At 45.5% G+C, this 20,678-nt stretch overlaps 1 protein-coding gene across 1 annotated transcript in view; it reads left to right on the forward strand.

Annotated features, from left to right (window-relative positions):
* The window catches only part of erich3 (glutamate-rich 3), a 112,762-nt gene that overhangs the window by 70,046 nt on the left and 22,038 nt on the right, over nt 1-20,678 (forward strand). Inside the window, exons 13-14 of the mRNA XM_087990304.1 lie at nt 4,135-4,692; nt 11,057-11,236. Of these exons, the coding sequence (XP_087846430.1) occupies nt 4,135-4,692; nt 11,057-11,236 (738 nt within the window). The remainder of the gene's footprint in view (nt 1-4,134; nt 4,693-11,056; nt 11,237-20,678) is intronic.

Here is a 20,678-nt window from a genome sequence, read left to right on the forward strand (position 1 = left end):
TCTCTTAACCTTCTTTTCTCTAACAAAAACAGCCTCAAGTCCCTCAACCTTTCTTCATAAGACCTTCCCTCCATACCAGGCAACATCTTGGTAAATCTCCTCTGCACCCTTTTCAAAGCTTCCACATCCTTCCTATAATGTGGTGACCAGAACTGTACACAATACTCCAGGTGCGGCCGCACCGGAGCTTTGTACAGCTGCAGCATAACCTCATGGCTCCAAAACTCAATCCCTCTCCCAATAAAAGCTAGTACACCGTACGTTTCTTAAGAGGCCTATCAATCTGGCAACTTTCAGGGATCTATGTATCTGGATACCGAAATCTCTCTGCTCAAGTACACTACCAAGAATCTTACCATTAGCCCAGTACTCTTTATTCCTATTACTCCTTTCAAAGTGAATCACCTCACACTTTTCTGCATTAAACTCCATTTGCCACCTCTCAGACCAGCTCTGCAGCTTATCTATGTCCCTCTGTAACCTGCAACATCCTTCAGCATTATTCACAACTCCACCCACTTTAGTGTCATCCACAAATTTACTAACCCAGCCTTCTATCCCCTCATCCAAGTCATTTATAAAAATGACAAACAGCAGTGGCCCCAAAACAGATCCTCACAGTACCTCACTAGTAACTCCAGTATGAACATTTCCCATCAACCACCACCCTCTGTCTTCTTACAGCTAGCTAATTTCTGATCCAAACCACTAAATCACCCTCAATCACATGCCTCTGTATTTTGTGCAATAGCCTACCGTGGAGAACCTTATTTAACGCCTTACTAAAATCCAGACATGCCACATCAATCGCTTTACCCTGTCCACAGGTAAAAGACAATATTGTCAAGGAGAATGCTAAGATACAGGCTATTAGACTAGATGGGACTAAGGTTCATAAGGAGGAGGTGTTAGCAATTCTGGAAAGTGTAAAAGTACATAAGTCCCCTGGGCTGGGTTGGAGTTATCCTTGGATTCTATGGGAAACCAGGGAGGAGATTGCAGAGCTCAAATATATTACCTCAGTTAGCGGTCCCATGTCCGCTCCTGCTCAGCGAGCCCTCTGCATATTCACGAGGTAAGCTTTTTATATGATTTATTTACCTTGCTGGCAGCCTCACTCTCACCGCTCCTGCTGCAAATAAAATTCATCATTTGAACTGAATTAACTGTATTGTTATATGTACTCCAATGAGTACAGTGAAACATTCACAGTAGCTGCATCATTGTGTCATCTTAGGTGCAGAGGGACCTAGATACAGTCCCACAACAGAAATTTGAACACAAATCCAGGCTAGCGCTCAAAGAGCAATACTGAGGGAGTGCTGCACTGTCAGAGGGTCAGTACTGAGGGAGTATTGCACTGTCGGAGGGTCAGTGCTGAGGGAGTGCCGCACTGTCGGAGGGTCAGTGCTGAGGGAGTGCCGCACTGTCGGAGGGTCAGTGCTGAGGGAGTGCCGCACTGTCGGAGGGTCAGTGCTGAGGGAGTGCCGCACTGTCGGAGGGTCAGTGCTGAGGGAGTGCCGCACTGTCGGAGGGTCAGTGCTGAGGGAGTGCCGCACTGTCGGAGGGTCAGTGCTGAGGGAGTGCCGCACTGTCGGAGAGTCAGTGCTGAGGGAGTGCCGCACTGTCGGAGGGTCAGTGCTGAGGGAGTGCCGCACTGTCGGAGGGTCAGTGCTGAGGGAGTGCCGCACTGTCGGAGGGTCATTACTGAGGGAGTGCAGCACTGTCAGCAAGTCAGTAAAATCAAAACAAGTAGGAAGAAGAGTCGGATTTTTGGTCCTCGATCATGACTGATCTGACATTGCTGATATCTAATTTCCATCCCTTTTCCCATTTTCCTTGATTTTTCCTCCTGATCTATCTCAGTCTTAAAGGGCTCTGCCCCCACAGTTCTCTGTGGCAAGGAATTCCAAAGACTCTCAACACCCTTGGAGAAACGCTTCCTTCTGATCTCAGTCTTAAATTGATGCCCCTTTATTTTGAGACTGTCCCCTCTGGATCTGAACTCTCCCATGAGGGACAACATCCTCTCTGCATTAACCCTGTCTTTAAGAGTCCTGTATGTTTCAGTGAAACAGAAATGGAGTGTTGGAGAGTCGGTGCTAAAGGACTGCTGTCCAGTACTGCACTGAGAGTGCCAGCCCCTGGATTTTGTACTGAGAACCTTTGCATGATGCTTAAACTTCCAACCTTCTGAATCACACCATGACCTACAAAGCCATCACTACCACACATTAAAATACTGGCACAGTTTGCAGGGCATTAGTGAATCAGAAATGTTTTAAAAATTAATGAACAGTTACATCGTCATTAATTTATTCCAGATTTTTTAATTGAATTCAACTTTCATTGCCTACCATGGTAGAAATCAAACCATGTTTTAGATTAGAGTACTTACAGTGTGGAAACAGGCCCTTTGGCCCAACAAGTCCACACCAACCCTCCAAAGAGTAACCCACCCAGACCCATTTCCCTACATTTACCCCTGCACCTAGCACTATGGACTATTTTTAGCATTGTCAATTCACCTGACCTGTACACCTTTGGACTGTGGGAGGAAACCGGAGCACCCGGAGGAAACCCACGCAGACACGGGGAGAATGTGCAAACTCCACACAGACAGTTGCCCGAGGCCGGAATTGAACCCAGATCCCTGGCACTGAGGTAGCAGTGCTAACCACTGAGCCACCGTGCCGCCCCTAATGTTCCCACAACATTTACCAGAAGCTCCGGATTACTAGTGCAGTGACTTCCCACTGTCCTTCTGCCTGCCCATTTTCCAGTCCCACTTTCATGTACAATATCTGCACTTGTCTCATTCTGTCCTCATGAGCTTCCCCAATATTAGTTGCTCTCCATTTGCTATTAATATAAAATATAAATATAAAATAACTTGATGAAAAGAAAAAATGAACATTTTTTTTCCAGCAATATCCTTGACAGACCTTCAACCCCAATGTTGGATCAGGCCTTACTTAGCTCTTTAATTTCTTGCTCAATTGATGAGATTGCAAGTGTCGCCTTTCGGACTTTTGTCGGATATGATATTCTCTGTTACTGTCTGCCCCCAGGATAGCCGACTCTAATGTATTGACTATCCCTTGGAGACTTCAGCAAACAAACTGTCCTTCTACTGGCAGGAATCTTTTTGTCTCAGCTGAAACCTGATTGAGGCCCCTGGCCATCTGATTTTCCATTGATCTTTATGATTTCATCTATTTTTCTACTCAACCTGTTCAGAGATGTTATTACACACCTCTGGAGCAGGTGGGACTTGAACCTGGGATTTCTGGCTCAGAGGCAGGGACACTATCACTTTGCCCCTATGGTTCTTGTATTGATTCCAGTCAGTAAGCACATTTCAGCTGTTATGTCCCCAGGTAGTTTGCTAATCCAAGTCATATGGTTTCTTGGAAATTATGTCATTAGTTCACTGTTCTAATCTCATTTTAAAAAAGAGTCTCTTTCTCAAAAAACTATGAACAAAAGCCAATTTACTTCTCCTTCAGAATCCACCTTCCCAATTAACAATAATATATTACAAACCTTCAACATAATTTTAACGTTTTGGTTTTGCTTATCTGTCCTTCATTGTTGGTGTCATATTAAGTCTGGTTTATGCTTTTGTGAATCACCTTGGGGTGCTTCATTGTTGCAAGAGAGAGAGGTTCACATGATTGTCACCCCACTCATTACTTCAGTTGTTCACTTGCCTCATAACCGATGTATAATAGCAGCTGTGTGTACCATCTACAAGATGCACAGCAGCAACTCCCCAAGGCTGCTCTGACAGCATCTTCCAGAACCATGGCATGACCTTCACCAAATAGAAGGAGAACAGCAGACGATATGCAGGAACGACACTGGTGACAAGTTCCCTCCAAGTCACACACCATCCTGACTTGGAAATATCCCATTCCTTTGGTGGTGTTGGGTAAAAATTCTGGAAGTCCCTCCAAAGCAAGTGTTGTGCTTACCCCAAACTAAACAAGACTGCAGTGGTTCAAGAAGGCACCACCACCTTCTCTAAGGCAATTCGGGATGGGCGATAAATGAAAGAGACTATATAAATATGAATTTTTGGTTTTAATGTACTAAATGATTTGTGATATTTTTCTACATTTGCCTGAGCAGAGGAATTGTCTCGATCAGGAGGGTCGTCACAAAGTTCATCTTATTCCCCACGAAGCAGTGAAATATCTGATGGTGAAAGACTGGAAGAGGAGAAGACTGATGATGAAGAGCAGGAAAGATTGACCCTTTCTGAAGATGAGGGGGAGCACATGACTGCCAAAAAACTGGGAGCAGCTCCTGGAGAATCCCAGCAGGAGAGCTTTGAGGTGAAAACTGTAAATAACATAGGGAGGGAGGATGAAAAAGTCACAGGAGCAGAGGCCTTACTTGAGGGTCAAGTAGATTCTGAGGAGAAAATCATGCAGTCTTCAGGGGGAGAGGATCAATCACTACAGAAAGCAGCCACAGGCTCTGAAGAAAAAGTTGGAACGGATGAAGGAATTGAAGCTAACAGGGAGACGAGTGCGAATGCAGAGAGCAGCAAGGAAGGTGCAGAAACAGATGAAGAACCTTTAGTAACTGTGGGAGTTCACGACAGACATTCCAAAGACGTAGCGTTGAGAGGTAGTGAGGTGAGCGTGTGCACTGCGGAGCTCTCTGTGTCTGGGAGATCTGTTGGTGAGTAAATGCAGACTCCCGAGTGCTGCCTTTCTACATGCATGTACTGTCCCAGCTCTCTGCTCCCTTTTAGTTACAGTGTTGACCTTGGCTGCATTTCCAACACAGAAAAGCCAACTCTGAAGAGATGCAGTTACAACATGTCAATTAAAACTGATGCACGGTGTGTTTAGTCTTCCCTGTGTGTGCGTTAATGGGAGAACCGACCTATTGTGTTTGCAAATACTTGAGCTGAACGTGACCAATAATTTTGTGCGTGTTTGTATAAGGGGCTGTGGTGAATCTCATAGAAAGTGCAGCAGTTCTTGATGATTACAATGCAGACCTTACAGCACAGAAACAGGCCATTTGGCCTAAATGGTTCATTTCTGTTCAGTATGAACCCTTCTCCCTTTCACCTGTCACCATGTGCTCCAATTTCACTGTGCAGCAATCATGCTTGTAATTGTTTTTACAGCTATCCTGTTGTCTCCACATACTTTACACCACAGCAGCAGTAAAATATGGCCTATGTAGGTTAGTTTGTTCTTAAAGTAGGATAAAAGGTCAGCGCGACTTCGAGAGTCCAATGGGCCTATACTGTGCTGTACTGTTCTCAGCTCTGTATAATTCTCAGACTACCTATTGCTTTCTCCCTCCTGCCTTGGCTCTCCCTTGAAGTTAACAGGATATAGATTAGTCTTTGTGAATGATGCAGAGTAACCCCCAATTCATTATCACTGTTCACTGCTGTTCAAAACCAATTTGTAACCCCTTGAATAATAAAGCCAAACACTGCAACTGCTGGAAATATAAAATGGAAAACAGAAAATGTTGAGAAACCCAACAGGTCTGGCAGCATCTGTCAGAGTTTAACATTTCATGTTCAGTAACACTTCTTCAGAACAGTTTGTCAAGCAATTTCTGTTCTTGTGTTTTAATCCCCCTGGTTTAACACTGAGCAAAAACGAGCATTCCTGGAGATAATTCACGGACCCATCATGTTTGTTTGAACTTCTTTGCATTCTATAACAAGGGGGCACAGTTTCAAAATAAGGGGCTTCATACTTTAGATGAAGGTGAGGAATTTGTTCTCTCTGACTGTCACTGGCTGAGTTAGACAGATGTTTGATCAACAAGGATATTGAGGGTACATGGAGACAAAGGGAAATGAAGCTTGGGCCACATTTACCCCAGTCAGGAATGTATTAACTGGCAGAGAAGGTTCAAGGGGCCAAATGGCTGACTCTTGTTTGGAGTTCTTAATTTCTCTATCGTCTCAACCAAGGAGTTGAGCTGTTTTTTGCCCAGATTTAACAACTATATCAAACGAGCACCAGAAGGTAGTGAGGGTTGAACATTGTATTCTCATCGTTAAGATGTACCGACCTTCAGGCCCCCAGTAACCCACAAGCTTGTTCACAGTAGATGTCATCTTATTGCAATTTTAGATCCTGTTAATCTGGATCTCCAGACACTAAACTGAGGGTAAATTTTGAGGAAAACATGACCTATTTTTCTGTGAAATTGCAACTAAATGATAAGTGCAGTAAAATTTGGGGCCTGGGTTTGAAGGGAGATCTTGTACTGCAGTAACTACCATCCCGGCCTCTCGGTTAAAAACACCAAGTTCAAGTCCTTCTCGAAGACTTGATGTCCCTGGAAGGTGCATTTCTGTCTTGACCAAACAGGTTGAATATCAAACTGCAAATCCTTACCCTGCATACCAATGCTAAGAGAGAAGAGTGGGAGAGATTAGATTAGATTACTTACAGTGTGGAAACAGGCCCTTCGGGCCAACAAGTCCACACCGCCCCGCCGAAGCGCAACGCACCCATACCCCTACATTTACCCCTTACCTAACACTATGGGGAATTTAGCATGGCCAATTCACCTGACCTGCACATCTTTGGGCTGTGGGAGGAAACCGGAGCACCCGGAGGAAACCCACACAGACACGGGGAGAATGTGCAAACTCCACACAGTCAGTCGCCTAAGGCGAGAATTGAACCCGGGTCTCTGGAGCTGTGAGGCAGCAGTGCTAACCACTGTGCCGCCCGCTTCCTTGTCAGCCAGGCCTGATGTGGAGAGGTGTCCTCTCAAACTACAGCCTGTGGGACTGGCCAGAAACCTGTTCCAAGAAAACCTTTCTATGGAAGTAGACTTATACATGTACTTCGTCTGCCTCATAAACCACTAAATACATGAACACCTTTCATCCTGCATCGGGTTTGAGGTGCACATTTGGGTCTTTGTGATCCTCCTCCATCCCCCTCTCCCTCTCCCTCACTCCCTTCCTCCTTGTTTGTGTTCCTTCTTCCCTCTAGCTCTCTGTTCACTCCATCATTCTTCCTGCCCATTCCAGTTCTCCTATATGGGGCTCTTTTTCTCTCTCCTATCTCTCATTCATGTTCACCTTCCTCCTTCTCCTCTTGCTCTCCGTCTTTCCCAACTCCTCTCTTTCCCATCCCTCTATCTGCCTCTTGGTCTTCTATTCTTCCTCCTCTCTTTTTTTACCCCTTTCTACCTCATCCTCTCAATCCCACACACTTCCTCTCCTCTCTGATCCCTCTTTCTCTCCACTTCCCTCTCTTCCCATGTCCCTCCCACATTCCCATCTCTTCCCCACTTATTTTCGATTTGCTTTCACACTCTGTGTGTGTGTGTGTCTTTCTCTATTTTTCTCTCTCGCGCTCTCTTTCGCTCTCGCTCTCTCTCCACCACCTCGTTTTCCCCATACCCTGTATCTCCCTCCACTCACCCAGTGCTCGGTCCCTCCTGCTGCTGCTCTCTTGAGAAGTTGTCCTTGCGAAATGCTCCATCTTGCTACATTTCCTTCAAAGATCTCCTCCATATCTTAGAGCTCCCCGTCAGGAATTTGAACGGATGTTCCTTTGCCCTGCTGAAAATGGTCCTTTGTCCCTCTTGTTTGGGATGTTTTTGTGATGTTTTGTGTATAAATTGTAAATTATTGTGATGAATCTCTAGCCCAAAGCTGCTCAGCTGAACTGAGAAACCATGGTCAGCACAATGTTCTGCAGAGTTCAGAGAGGGGAGAGAAAACAACGAGCTTGGATTTAAAGGATAAATGTTTTAAGGAGCACGGAACAGTCTGGGATTCCACAGTCATATCTTGAAATAGAACAAATATGAACCAGGAATATCAGGCTGGTTTGTAACAGCTTTTCCACATCTGGGTAACAAAGACATAGCAGTGCAATTGTAATCAGACCTGTGGAGCCCTTGCTTTTAAATTGCAGCAACCAAACCGTTAGATTTCTATCAGATAACCACAGCCACAATTCACATTGACATTGTACAGTATGAGACTGTATCCAGACCAGGTGCACTGTGCCATTTACTTATATTCTCCTTGATGTGTTTTGCTTTACCTTTCATCTATCCAGTTTGTCCTGTATCAGTGATTCACTTCTCATATTTTGAGTTGTTTTTTGTTCCTGTAATGTGTGTGTACATGATGATGCTGTCCCCCATCATTTGATTAGACAGCTGAACCTCCATTATCTGTTGAGTAGATGGCAGGTTTTTGTTTGATATCCCATTGGTTGATGTGATGATGGTGATGGAGCCAAAGGCTGGGAGCTCAGATTCCACCAGGTCAAGCTGCGAATTGAGGTTGAGATAATCTGATAACCTGAAAGTTGTCAAGATGACCACAAGCACCATGGCTTTCCCCAGTGGTCCTCAGGAGAGAGAATCTGCCACTCTAACCAAGCTGGCCTAATGGGACTGCAGTTGTTAATGATCCTCTGGAGTACAAACTCCAGAAGATTTTCCCACTGTCTTCCCAAGGGGTAACCGAGGTATGGGCAATAAATACCAACTTTAACCAGTACGCTCGCATCCTGCGAACGAATGAAATGAGTCAAATGCAGAAAGTCCAGATTCTAGTGCTGCACAGTTTGGGGTGACGCTAACTTGTCCAGCTCAGGATCAAACTGTCTCAGTTGTTTCATAAAGGAGAGTTGGAAAACCAAAAAATCCTTGGACAAGACTTGACCCTGGGATAATATTGAAAACTAATTGGAATGGATAAAGGGGGTTCTGCACTGTGTGCATGTGTGTGCGTGGCAGTGTGCTTATGTGTGCACGTCTGTCAGTGTGTGCTTGTATAGGTACAGAGATAGTTATCACATATAAATTTATTGTCTTAACAAAGTTGATTGTATTTGTTTCTGATGCAGCAATAAATGTAAACTTTGGGTGGATGTGAATGAAATTGCAGCCTTTTTAATATGTAAGCCCTCTCATTATTGAGTGACATGAGAAAATTCTCATGTTAAAAAAACACACACAACATACAAAGAACACTGCTGAACAATGAAAGGATTGGGTAAAGTACTTTTGATGCAAACTATTCCTGTAAGCTTGAGGATATTCTCCACAGCTTCGTTTCCTAAGAAAATAGGAAGAGGAGGAGACTATTCAGATCCTCCAGTCTGCTACACCGTTCGGCTTAGATGATGGTTAATCTGCACCTGACCTCCATTTAATCTCCTTTTCTCCAATACCCAAACCCAACAAGAACGTGTCGATCATAGTCTTGATGGCTCCAATAGACTCCCAACATCCGCAGACCTTTGCAGGAGCAAATTGAAGATTTCCCTGCCCTTTGTGTGAGGAAGTGCTTCCTGATGATGACCTGGGTCAGATATGAAGGTTCTGCCCATTGTCTTGGACTCTTTCTCCCACCACAGGAAATAGTTACAATCTTTCGTAAATTTTAATCGCCACGGTTGGATCACCCTTCAGTCTGCAATATTTAAGAGAACGTAATTTTAGTCTGTACAACCCGGCCTCATCATTTAACCCTTTCCTCCCTGGGATAATTCTGGTGAATCTGCTCTCCCCCAGGCCCCAAGGCCAGTGGCCAGTCTCCCTTTCCTGAGGTACGGGGCCCAAAACTGAAACCAGTTCCTCTAATGCTGTGTCTCCTTATCTACTGGTGATGCTAATTCATGGTGGATCTTGACTGAAAAAGGAGTCTTCAACGTTAATCTGAGAAAATGAAGCAGCACATTACCCGCGAATGACTTGGGAGCAGCGTGGGTGGAGTGGGAATGAGGCAGGTATACATTCAAACTGAGCCTTTCCCTCACCTGATCACCGTTTGCCACAGCCAAACTGTGGATAATAGTCGCAAGTGAAAAGGTCATTTCTAAACTTCCAAGTCACTGCCAACCCCTCAGCTGGATTATTCTTAAGTCTGATCCTGGGCCCAGCTCTTTTGGAAGGATGAGGAGAGGGTGTGGAGCAGATTTACTAGAATGGGATCAGGGATGAGGAACTTCAGTGAATGTGGAGGGACTGGAGAAGCTGGGATCCTTCTCCTTCGACCAGAGAAGGTTCCGGGAGATTTAACTGAGGTTTTCAAAATCATGGAGAGAGTTTGATGGAGTAAATCAGGAGAGAGTGTTTTCAGGGACAGGAGGGTGAGGGAGCAGAGGGAGACAGATTGAAGAGAATCGGGGAAAAGCCCCAGAGGGGGAGGGGAGGGGGATTGTTTTACACAGTGAGTTGTTGGGATCTGGAAGGTGCTGCCTGAAAGGGCGGTGGGAGCAGATTCAATCAGAACTTCCACACAGGGAATCGGGAAACACTGGAAAAGAAATAAAATTGCAAGAAAATGTGGAAAGAATATGGGGTCCTAATTAGATAGCAAAGGTCAAGCAGCAGCATGGTGGACTAAACAGTCTCCTATACTGTCAGATTCCATTCTAATTTGCAGCAAAAGTAACTGACCCTTTATTCACTCACTGTTTGAAGTTAATCTCCCAACTTGTGGAAATTCAACTAAACTATGAAAATATGTAGAAATCAGTGCATTGATCTGCTGCCCATTCTCTGTTATTGCTGCATGTGCCCACACTGGATGATGCATGGCCAGTCTGCATTGATGCATTTGAGTGTTGTCATGTATCATGTCAGTGTCCTGCACCTCTTCATCTCCTTAAGGTAGTCTGTCAGACCTACATCATTAACCAAGATTTGGTCACCCTGTGCTTCCATCTCCATATATGGTTCCCTGTGAAATTTTGTTGATAACAACTGTAAGCACCTTGAATGTTTTACTCTGTTAAAGGTGCTCTACATAACTGGAAATTCCCGTTGACATGATCGGTGTGCCATTGTTTGATGATGTACAGGTGAATGATTTGCATTGTTTCTTTAAACTCTTGTAAACCACATTAAGTATTGGCTGTCATTGCTAATTTCCACCTTTGCATTGTTTTTGTGATTCCATTTGCGATTTTCATCACTGCCACCTCCTCCGCCCCCCCTACCACCTTGCACTGGTCCCGCCATTCTGATTGGGTTATCCACTGCATTTGTGAACAATGTTTGGCTGCCTTCCCTCCCCCAGCCACTCTGTCCCTCGATGTTACAGAGGAGCGCAAATCTCTTCAGGAGAAAATCGCAGATGCCATTAAAGAGGAGAGGTGTTGTAATTCGGAGCCCGAACCCAGTGATTCCAGCACTGAGGAGGAGGATGAGACGGCAAGTGGAGATGATACAGAGAGAGCATCCGTGCAGAGGCAGGAGAGTAAGTTGCACACTTTACCTTCTGTGTAGCCTAGGATCACATTGCATACAGCTGAATTATTCAGCAAAGTGATGAATGATGAAAAGAACAAACTTGCAATTGTACATCAACATTTCCCTGCCTTATGATATCCCAAAGCACTTTACAGTCATTAGTTTGAAAATACAGTCACTATGATCATGTCAGGATTCAGGACAAACAGTTGTCACACAGTAAGATCATGCAATACTCATTAGATATTTCAATCTTCTTTTAGTGAAATTGAAAGATAAACATTAGCTAAAGGGCCCTGGAACTATGAGTCTTACAGCTATTTCTACGTACCCAATGACTTTTTCAGCAGTGGTCGCACAGGGAAATGAACAGTGCTATTCTGAGTTTCCTAGGAGTAACTTGATTCATTCAACACTGCCTCAACAAATTGTCGAGAGAACTCAACCTTCATAGCTTCCTGGTCAGGAGCATTTTGCTGATTCAGTTATGGCACGACGGGCATCCAGAACCTGAGAAAGGAGCACTCCAACTTCCAGAGTGCTAATGTGTAACTGTAGACCTAATCATCTTCACACTATTGTCCTATCTCCTCAGGTCATTAGGAAGTTGACAGGCATAAATCTCATCTTCAAGAGTGGGGTGCTGGAAAAACAGCAAGTCAGGCAGCATCTTAGGATGGTGCCTGACCTGCTGTGCTTTTCCAGCACCCCACTTGACTCTGATCTCCAGCATCTGCAGTCCTCACTTTCTCCTAAATCTCACCTGGCACCTTCAGCAGAAGCCATACATTGACCAGTTGGCTACACTGAGCCTTTGACATATTAACTCAGTGTATGAGGAATGCACTCAACTGTGTCATTATCTTAGCTACAGTGAAAATCTTCAAGGGAGAGAAGAGGAGCTGACTTACATTTAGGATTTAATTTAATTGGATGTATGTGGGTGTGTAAACGTTACAAGGATATGTTAGAACCAATATTCTTCCATTATGGACAACAGATGGAGGAGGGACTGAAGGTGGCAAGGGAACGCAATGTACTGAGAGTGGGGATCTTCCCTTCCCATCACCAAGTCTGGCTTATTAGCATCTGTATTGAGCGAGATGGTCACATCCTAAAGGACATTGTTGCACTTGATAAGGGAATTATTGAGCAAAAAACATACCTTGTCCTCACCAACTCACCTGTTACATTCATCTGCCCATGATAGTAGTGGTAAGAGTGACCACTGCATAGTCCTTGTGGAGACAAAGACTTCTTCATCCTGAGGATACCCTGCATCCTGTTGTATGGCACTGTCAACGTGCGAAGTGGGATAGATTATATCCTGATCCAACAACTCAAAACTACTCTCCATGATGTGATGCAAGTCATCGGCAGAATTGTATTCAATTGCAATTTATAAGCTCATGGCCCAAAATATTTCTCATTCAACTAGTATCATCAACGAGAGGATTAAGCTTGGTTCAATGCAGAGTACAGGAGAGTGTGGCAGGATCAGTGCCAGGCAGGTGTTGGCTTTTGACATTACAACACAGGAGTATGTTTCCCCATTAATCATTGCAGCAGTGTGCACCATACAGAGCTAAGCACAGACAACAGATTGCATCTCAGGTCTGCAGTCCTGCTACATCCAGACATAAATGGTGCTGGACAACTAAACCACTAACAGGAGGTAGAGACTCCACAAATATCCCCATCTTCAATCACAGGGGACTCCATCACATCAGTACAAAAGGAAAGGCTTGCAACCATCTTTAGCCAGATACACCAAGTGGATAATTTATCTTGACCTCCCCAAAGATGGAGAGCAGAAGCTGACCATTTGAGTCTGCCCATCTTCCAGTGAGATTATGGCTAATTGATAATCCTCACTTCCACTTTCCTGTCTCTTCCTCTTAAGGTCACTGGCATTCCAAGCCTGAGATACCAGGACATAGCCTTTAGCCAATCGAATCAGTTCACTTGGTTATTGTTTAGTATATACAAATCCACAGTTTGAAGTGATCTCGCCAAGGTGATTAGTCCATCACTTAAGCCCGTGGAAGGGAGAATTTTTCTCTCCGGGGGATAATGGATTTGTATTGAGTCCCAGTGAGGGAGAGGCTGTTTCTGCAAGGCCCCTGGCTTGTCCTGAGCCTGATAATTGAGACTGGATTCAGGCCACCCATAGGAATGTAAGAGATTCTACCAGCAAGTGGTATTCCAAAAGAAAATTAGAGCACAAAAAACAGGGAATCCCAGTCCCTCCAGAATAAGCAATCTCAACATTGAGGAAGTGATAATATCAGTTGAATGAGGAATATTTTGGGCCATGGGGTTATAAGTTGCAATTGAATACCATTCTGCTGATGACCTGCATCACATCATGGAGAGTGGTTTTGAGTTTTTGGATCAGGATTGAATCTATTCCATTTCTGGCAATAGGGCCAAAAGCTTTCTCAGCCTTGCAATATAATGGTGAGGTACACTGGCTGCCAGGTGAAACTGCATCAAATGTTTTGCTACCTAACATTCTTCATGGTGTCAAACAACTGAAGACACTGGATACTACAGAGGCCATGGACCCTGACAACATTCCATCAAAATACTGAAGGCTTGTGTTCCAGATCTAGTGACATGGTTTGCCAAGGTATTCCAGGGCGATTCAGTCTATATTTAATGATCAGCAAAATGAGGAAAGTTCATATGATTGAAGCATTTTAAATCATTAATGGGTTGATGGGTTATGGAGAGCGGGCAGGGAAGTGATGATGAGGCCAAAGTGAGATTATCCATGATCATATAAAATGGTGGAGCAGGCTGAAAGGGTTTAGACCTCCACTCTACAGATGAGAGGAGATCTAATTGTTGTCCATAAGATGCTGAAGGCGATTGACAATGTTGATGTGTAGTGGGTCTTTTCCCTTGTGGATGAATCTAGAATGAGAGGTCATAGTTTTAGGCTAAGGGATAGCAGATTTAAGATAGATAAGGAAAAACAGAAATGTAGAAAACAGGAGCAGAAGTAGGCCATTCGGCCCTTCGAGCTTGCTCTGTCGTTCATTACGATCATGGCTGATCATCCCACTCAATAACCTGTTCCCACTTTTCCCCCATTTCCTTTGATTCATTTACCCTAAGAACTCTTATCTATCTCTTTCTTGAAATCATATATGAATTCACGTTTTCACCTCGAATGCTTTCTGTGGCGGTGAATTCCTGTTGGCAGGCTCACTATCCTCTGGGCGAAGACATTTCTCTCAAAGGATCGTGGAATTCATGAGCCCAGATCACGGCTGATGCTGGGATGTGGAGGAAATTTAAGGAGGAAACAGAAACATTTTTAATTACTAATGGGAGAGTGGGCAGGAAAGTGGAGTTGAGGTCGAGATGAGATCAGCCAAGGATGTATTAAATGGGGGAGCAGGCATAACGGGCTGAATGGCCTGTTCCTATGTTATAAATGAGTTGCTTGCTCAACCATTTCAGGGTCAACTGCTTTGTGGTTCTCAAGTCATGTAGACCAGACCAGGTAAGGAAGGCAGATTTCCAGGAACAGATAGATTAGGAACATGAGGAGTAGGAGTTGGGATTCAGCTGTCAAGCCCGCTGTGCCATTCCACTGGATTATGGCTGATCTTCTAACTCAGTGCCATTTTCCCACACCAACCCCTGCCTATTAATCACTAGCCTATTAATCCGGAGACCCAGGTAATATTCTGGTTTCAAAACCCACCTTACCCTTTTGTCGATGGTGAAGTTTGACTTTAATGCAAATATAGAATTAAGAATCTAATGATGACCATGAATCTGTTGTCATTATTAAGAAATTTATTAATCTATGTCTTAAACATACACAACGGCTGAACTTCCACAGCCCCCAGGGCAGAGAATTTCTAAAATTCGCAACCTGCCTAGTGAATCTCAATTCCCTTATTCTGAGTCTTCTCCCTGTTTTTAGATTGCATTACTTACAGTGTGGAAACAGGCCCTTCGGCCCAACAAGTCCACGCCGACCCGCCGAAGCGCATCCACCCAGACCCATTCCCCTACATTTACCCCTGCACCTAACACTACGGGCAATTTAGCATGGCCAATTCACCTAACCTGCACGTTTTTGGACTGTGGGAGGAAACCGGAGCACCCGGAGGAAACCCACGCAGACACGGGGAGAACGTGCAAACTCCACACAGTCAGTCGCCTGAGGTGGGAATTGAACCCAGGTCTCTGGCGCTGTGAGGCAGCAGTGCTAACCACTGAGCCACCGTGCCACCCACAAACAGGGAAATATACTTCCTGCAAGATTTCCAGGAGATCACACCTGATTCTATTGAATGCAGACCCTGTTTCTTTGAACCCAACGAGAAAATGCTGGAAAATCTCAGCAGGTCTGGCAGCATCTGTAAGGAGAGAAAAGAGCTGACGTTTCGAGGGTCAGTTAGACTCAAAACATCAGCTCTTTTCTCTCCTTACAGATGCTGCCAGACCTGCTGAGATTTTCCAGCATTTTCTCTTTTCGTTTCAGATTCCAGCATCCGCAGTAATTTGCTTTTAACCTGTTTCCTTGATCTCCCTTTGGAAAACAATCCCACCATTCCAGGGATCAGTCTTGTGAACTTTCACTGCATTCCTTCTCGTCAAACTATATTCAACTGCAAACAATGCTCCAGATGTGGTAACCTATAATTTCATACTGTCTTTACTGAGATTAGTTTCCAATTGTAGATTTTTCTTTACAGTTGAATGTAAGTTCCATCAACTGCTGTGCGAGGAATTTGAACCTGTGTCCCCAAAGTAGCAGACTGGCCTTCTTGGATTACCAGTCTAGTGACATTATCACTACATCACCATCTCCCTCGAACTGTCACTCCCTCCACCAATAACAGCAGCAGTGTCTGCTATCCACAAGATGCACAGCAGAAATTCATCAACGCTTCTTAGACAGCACCTTCCAAACCTGCAAACATCTCTATCCGGAAGGATGAGGGCAGCAATGGGATGGAAACATCATGTTCCCGTCCAAGCCACTCGCCATTCCCACTTGGAAGTATGCCACTGCTTCTCATTAGGAGATCTACCTACAGCACATGGACTGCAATTATTCAAGAAGGCAGCTCACCCCCACCTTCTCAAGTGCAACTAGGGATAGGCAATAAGTTTTGGCCAGCCAGTGACACCCACACCCATGAGTGTTAATAAAAAAAGTCACATTATCCTTTCTCTCACCATGATTGCTCTGTTCCCTTCCCGAGTTAAATAACCAATTTGAGACAAGAAGGGTTTCTTGTCCTCAGTAATGATGGCGATGGGATGTACAGTGATGGGAAGATCAGTTAACATTTTTTTTATTTTTCTTCCTCGACCAATATTTTCTCCCTCAACTGACAATAAGTGGGCGGCACGGTGGCTCACAGCACCAGGGTCCTGGGTTCAATTCCAGCCTCGGGCGACTGTCTGTGTGGAGTTTGCACGTTCTCCCTGTGTCTGCGTGGGTTTCCTCCGGGTGCTCCGGTTTCCTCCCACAGTCCACAGATGTGCAGGTCAGGTGAATTGGCCATGCTAAATTGCCCGTAGTGTTAGGTACATTAGTCAGAGGAGAATGGGTTTGGGTGGGTTACTCCGGAGGGCCGGTGTGGACTTTCTTTCTACCTTCTCCACCATTCCAGAAGATGACAATCTCACTCCACTTCTCTACCGGATCCCTATGTCCTTTTGTTCCATGTGTCTATTTTGTATTTTTTTTAATCTTTTGAGTCCATGGGAACTTACTGTGTGAAAATTGGTTGCCCCATTTTGTTGTGACACAGTGGCTGTACTTGAACAAAGGTATTCTTTATCAATATGAAGAGGTAGAGGGTGATGCATCTATGTTTGCTGATGACACAGACAAATTGTGTTTACCTCACTTGCTGGAGTGTTTTATTGAAGAGGTGGCAGAATGAATTGATGAAGGCAATGCTGTTGATGTGGTGTATGTGGACTTTTTAAAATTCATTCATGAGATCAGGGTGTTGCTGTTTGGCCAATGATTTATTCCCGAACTGTCCAGAGGGCACTTAAGAGGCAATCCCATTGCTGTGGGTCTGGAGTCACATGTAGGCCAGACCAGGTAAGGATGGCAGATTCCTTCCCTAAAGAGCATTAGTGACTCAGGTGGGATTTTCCAACAATCGACAATGGTTTCACGGTCACCATTAGATTCCTAATTGCAGATTTTTATTGAATTCAAATTCTACCACCTGCCTTGGTAGGATTTGAAGCTAGGTCCCCAGAACATTATCAGGGTCTCTGGATTAATACTCCAGCAATAATACCATGGGCCATCGTCTCCCCTGTAAAGGTGTTTGATATAGTGCCACACAACAGACTGTGATAGCTCAAGCGAATGTCAACACGAATATATAGTTGGTAGAGTGACAGGACACCAAGTGATAGCAATGGGTGTTTCTCAGATCAGGGAAAAGGGTCATGCTGGAGGTCCCCAGGAGTTGGTGTTGGGACATTTGCTTTTCCTGATGTGTATTAACAATCCAGATCTGTGTATAGAGGGAGCACTTACAAAGTTTACAAATGATATGAAACTGGAATGCACTCTGACCTTCAGAGGACACAGACAAGTTGGGAGACTGGGCAGACAAGGGGCTGCTGTGTTTTACTGCAGAGAAATGTGAGTATTTTTGGTGTTATGGACCAGGTCAGGGGCAGCAGGGTGGCTCAGCTGTTAGTACTGCTGCCTCACAACACCAGGGACCTGGGTTCGATTCCTGCCTCTGGCAACTGTCTGTGTGGAGTTTGCACATTTTCCCTGTGTCTGTGTGGGTTTCCTCCCACAATTCAAAGATGTGCAGGTCAGGTGAATTGGCCTTGCTAAATCGTACATAGTGTTAGGTGCATTATTCAGGGGTAAATATAAGGTAGGGAAATGGATCTTGTTGGGTTACTCTTCGCAGGGTCAGTGTGGACTTGTTGGGCCGAATGGCCTGTCTCCATACTGTTTCCATCTTTAAAAAAAGTAGCCAGGCCCCTAACTTTGCTAGTTGTTTTAAGCAGGTATAACATGGATATTCCAGGAGGGACGCAGTTGGTCAAACCACTTCATTTTAAACAAAACAATTTATTTACAAGATTACCGAATGAAACAAAAACAAAGAGAACAGAATACTGAATAACTTAACCTATGTGAGAACCCAACTGATTATACCAATTTAATGCTGCTGATGTAAATACTTGCAACAATCCCAATAAACACCCCTTGGCACAAAAGGTAAAGTCAAACCCAGGGTCTTACAGGAGGGGGAGAGAGAGAGAGAGATGCGAGCATGGAACACCCTGTTCATGTAGCTGTTTCTTGGGATCAGCAGCCTCAAACACTGCCTGACTGCTTTCAGACCAAACCAGAGAGAAGCTGAGCTGGGAGAACTGGCCACTCCCCTTTCACTGTACAAGGGCTTTTTTAAAAATTGAATTGAAAGGCTTTTGCCTGAGGCAGTATCTGTTAGCTATAATCAAACTGGCCCACAAACCCATTGAAACCGAGACATTTCGTAGCCTGTGTATTTAACCTTGTTAAAGGAAAAGCATCATCACTGTGGGCACTACTTTTCAGATTAAAGATGTGAAGAGACTGTTCAGTAAAGATTCACAAGAACGTGACCAGGCCTGAGGAACTTCAGTCACACTGACAGATTAAAGAATTGGAACGGTTTTTCTAGAGGAAGGGGGTGTTCAGTGGAGATTGGTTGAGGTGTTCAACTTTATGAAGGGGTTCGACAGCAATTCGGGAGAAACTTGTAAATGGTAGTGGTTTGAGGACACAGGACGTATTTAAAATAACAAATAACAAAAGGAAAAGTGAGATGAGAAGAATGTTTTCACAACATGTGACTCATGACCAGAGGCAAGTCCATGGCACCGTGGCTGCCCACACTGTACAGGGGGCAGGAAGGCATCGAGAAGATGGATAGTGACAGGAGATTCAATAATCAGGAAATAGAGGGATATTCCTGCAACTTCACACACTTCATAATCTTCAGCTTGTCAGCTGTACCTACATTCTCCACACTCACATTCAATCCCATTCACACCAAACCCTCTGTGTCACTGATTGACGTTGTCTGCGAAAAAGGCAGAAAACCAAAGTTTGAAGACAGAGCCAATTCATCACATTGATCCAAGCAACTCCACCCCACTCCAATGTACTGGTTTTTTCTGGGTTTTCAAATTCCTCCAACATCCAGACCCCCTCCCAATCTCTGTAACCTCCTCCAGCCCCTACACCCCTCCCTGTCTCTGTAACCCCCTCCAGCCCCTCCCTATCTCTGTAAACCCCTACACCCCCTCCCTAACTCTGTCACCTCCTCCAGCCCCTACACCCCCTCCCTATCTCTGTAACATCCTCCAGCCACTATGCACCCTCCCTATCTCTGTAACCCCCTCCAGCCCCTACACCCCCTCCCTATCTCTGTAACCCCCTCCAGCCCTTACACCCCCTCCCTATCTCTCTAACACCCTCCAGCCACTACGCCCCCTCCCTATCTCTGTAACCCCCTCCAGCCTCCTCCCTATCTCTGTAACACCCTCCAGCCACTACGCCCCCTCCCTATCTCTGTAACCCCCTCCAGCCCCTACACCCCCTCCCTATCTCTGTAACCCCCTCTAGGCACCTACACCCCTCCCATTCCCTGTAACCCCCTCCAGCCCCAACCCCTTCTCTATCTCTGTAACCCCCTCCAGCCACTACACCCCCTCCCTATCTCTGTCATCTCCTCCTGCCACTATACCCCCTCCTTATCTCTGTAACCTCCTCCAGGCCCCTACACCCCCTCCCTATCTCTATCACCTCCTCCAGGCCCCTACACCCCTTCCTATCCCTGTAAACCCCTCCAACCCCTACACTCCCTCCCTATCTCTGTAACCCCCTCCAGCCACTACACTCCCTCCCTATCTCTGTCACCCCCTCCAGCCACTATACCCCCTCCCTATCTCTGTCACCCCCTCCAGCCACTACACCCCCTCCCTATCTCTGTATCCCCCTACACCCCCTCCCTATCTCTGTAACCTCCTCCAGCCCCTACACCCCCACACCCCCTCCCTATCTCTGTAACCCCCCCAGCCCTACACCCCTCCCTATCTCTGTCACCTCCTCCAGCCCCTACACCCCCTCCCTATCTCTGTAACCTCCTCCAGCCCCTCCACCCTCCCTATCTCTGTAACCCCCTCCAGCCCCTCCACCCTCCCTACCTCTGTAACCCCCTCTAGCCCCTATACCCCCTCCCTATCTCTGTAACCCCCTCCAGCCCCTCCACCCTCCCTACCTCTGTAACCCCCTCTAGCCCCTATACCCCCTCCCTATCTCTGTAACCCCCTCCAGCCCCTCCACCCTCCCTACCTCTGTAACCCCCTCTAGCCCCTATACCCCCTCCCTATCTCTGTAACCCCCTCCAGCCCCTCCACCCTCCCTATTTCTG

This window comes from Chiloscyllium plagiosum, unplaced genomic scaffold, assembly GCF_037043375.1.
Source record: "Chiloscyllium plagiosum isolate Xiang-an unplaced genomic scaffold, Cpla_swu_hap1 HiC_scaffold_9, whole genome shotgun sequence".
NCBI lineage: Eukaryota > Metazoa > Chordata > Chondrichthyes > Orectolobiformes > Hemiscylliidae > Chiloscyllium > Chiloscyllium plagiosum.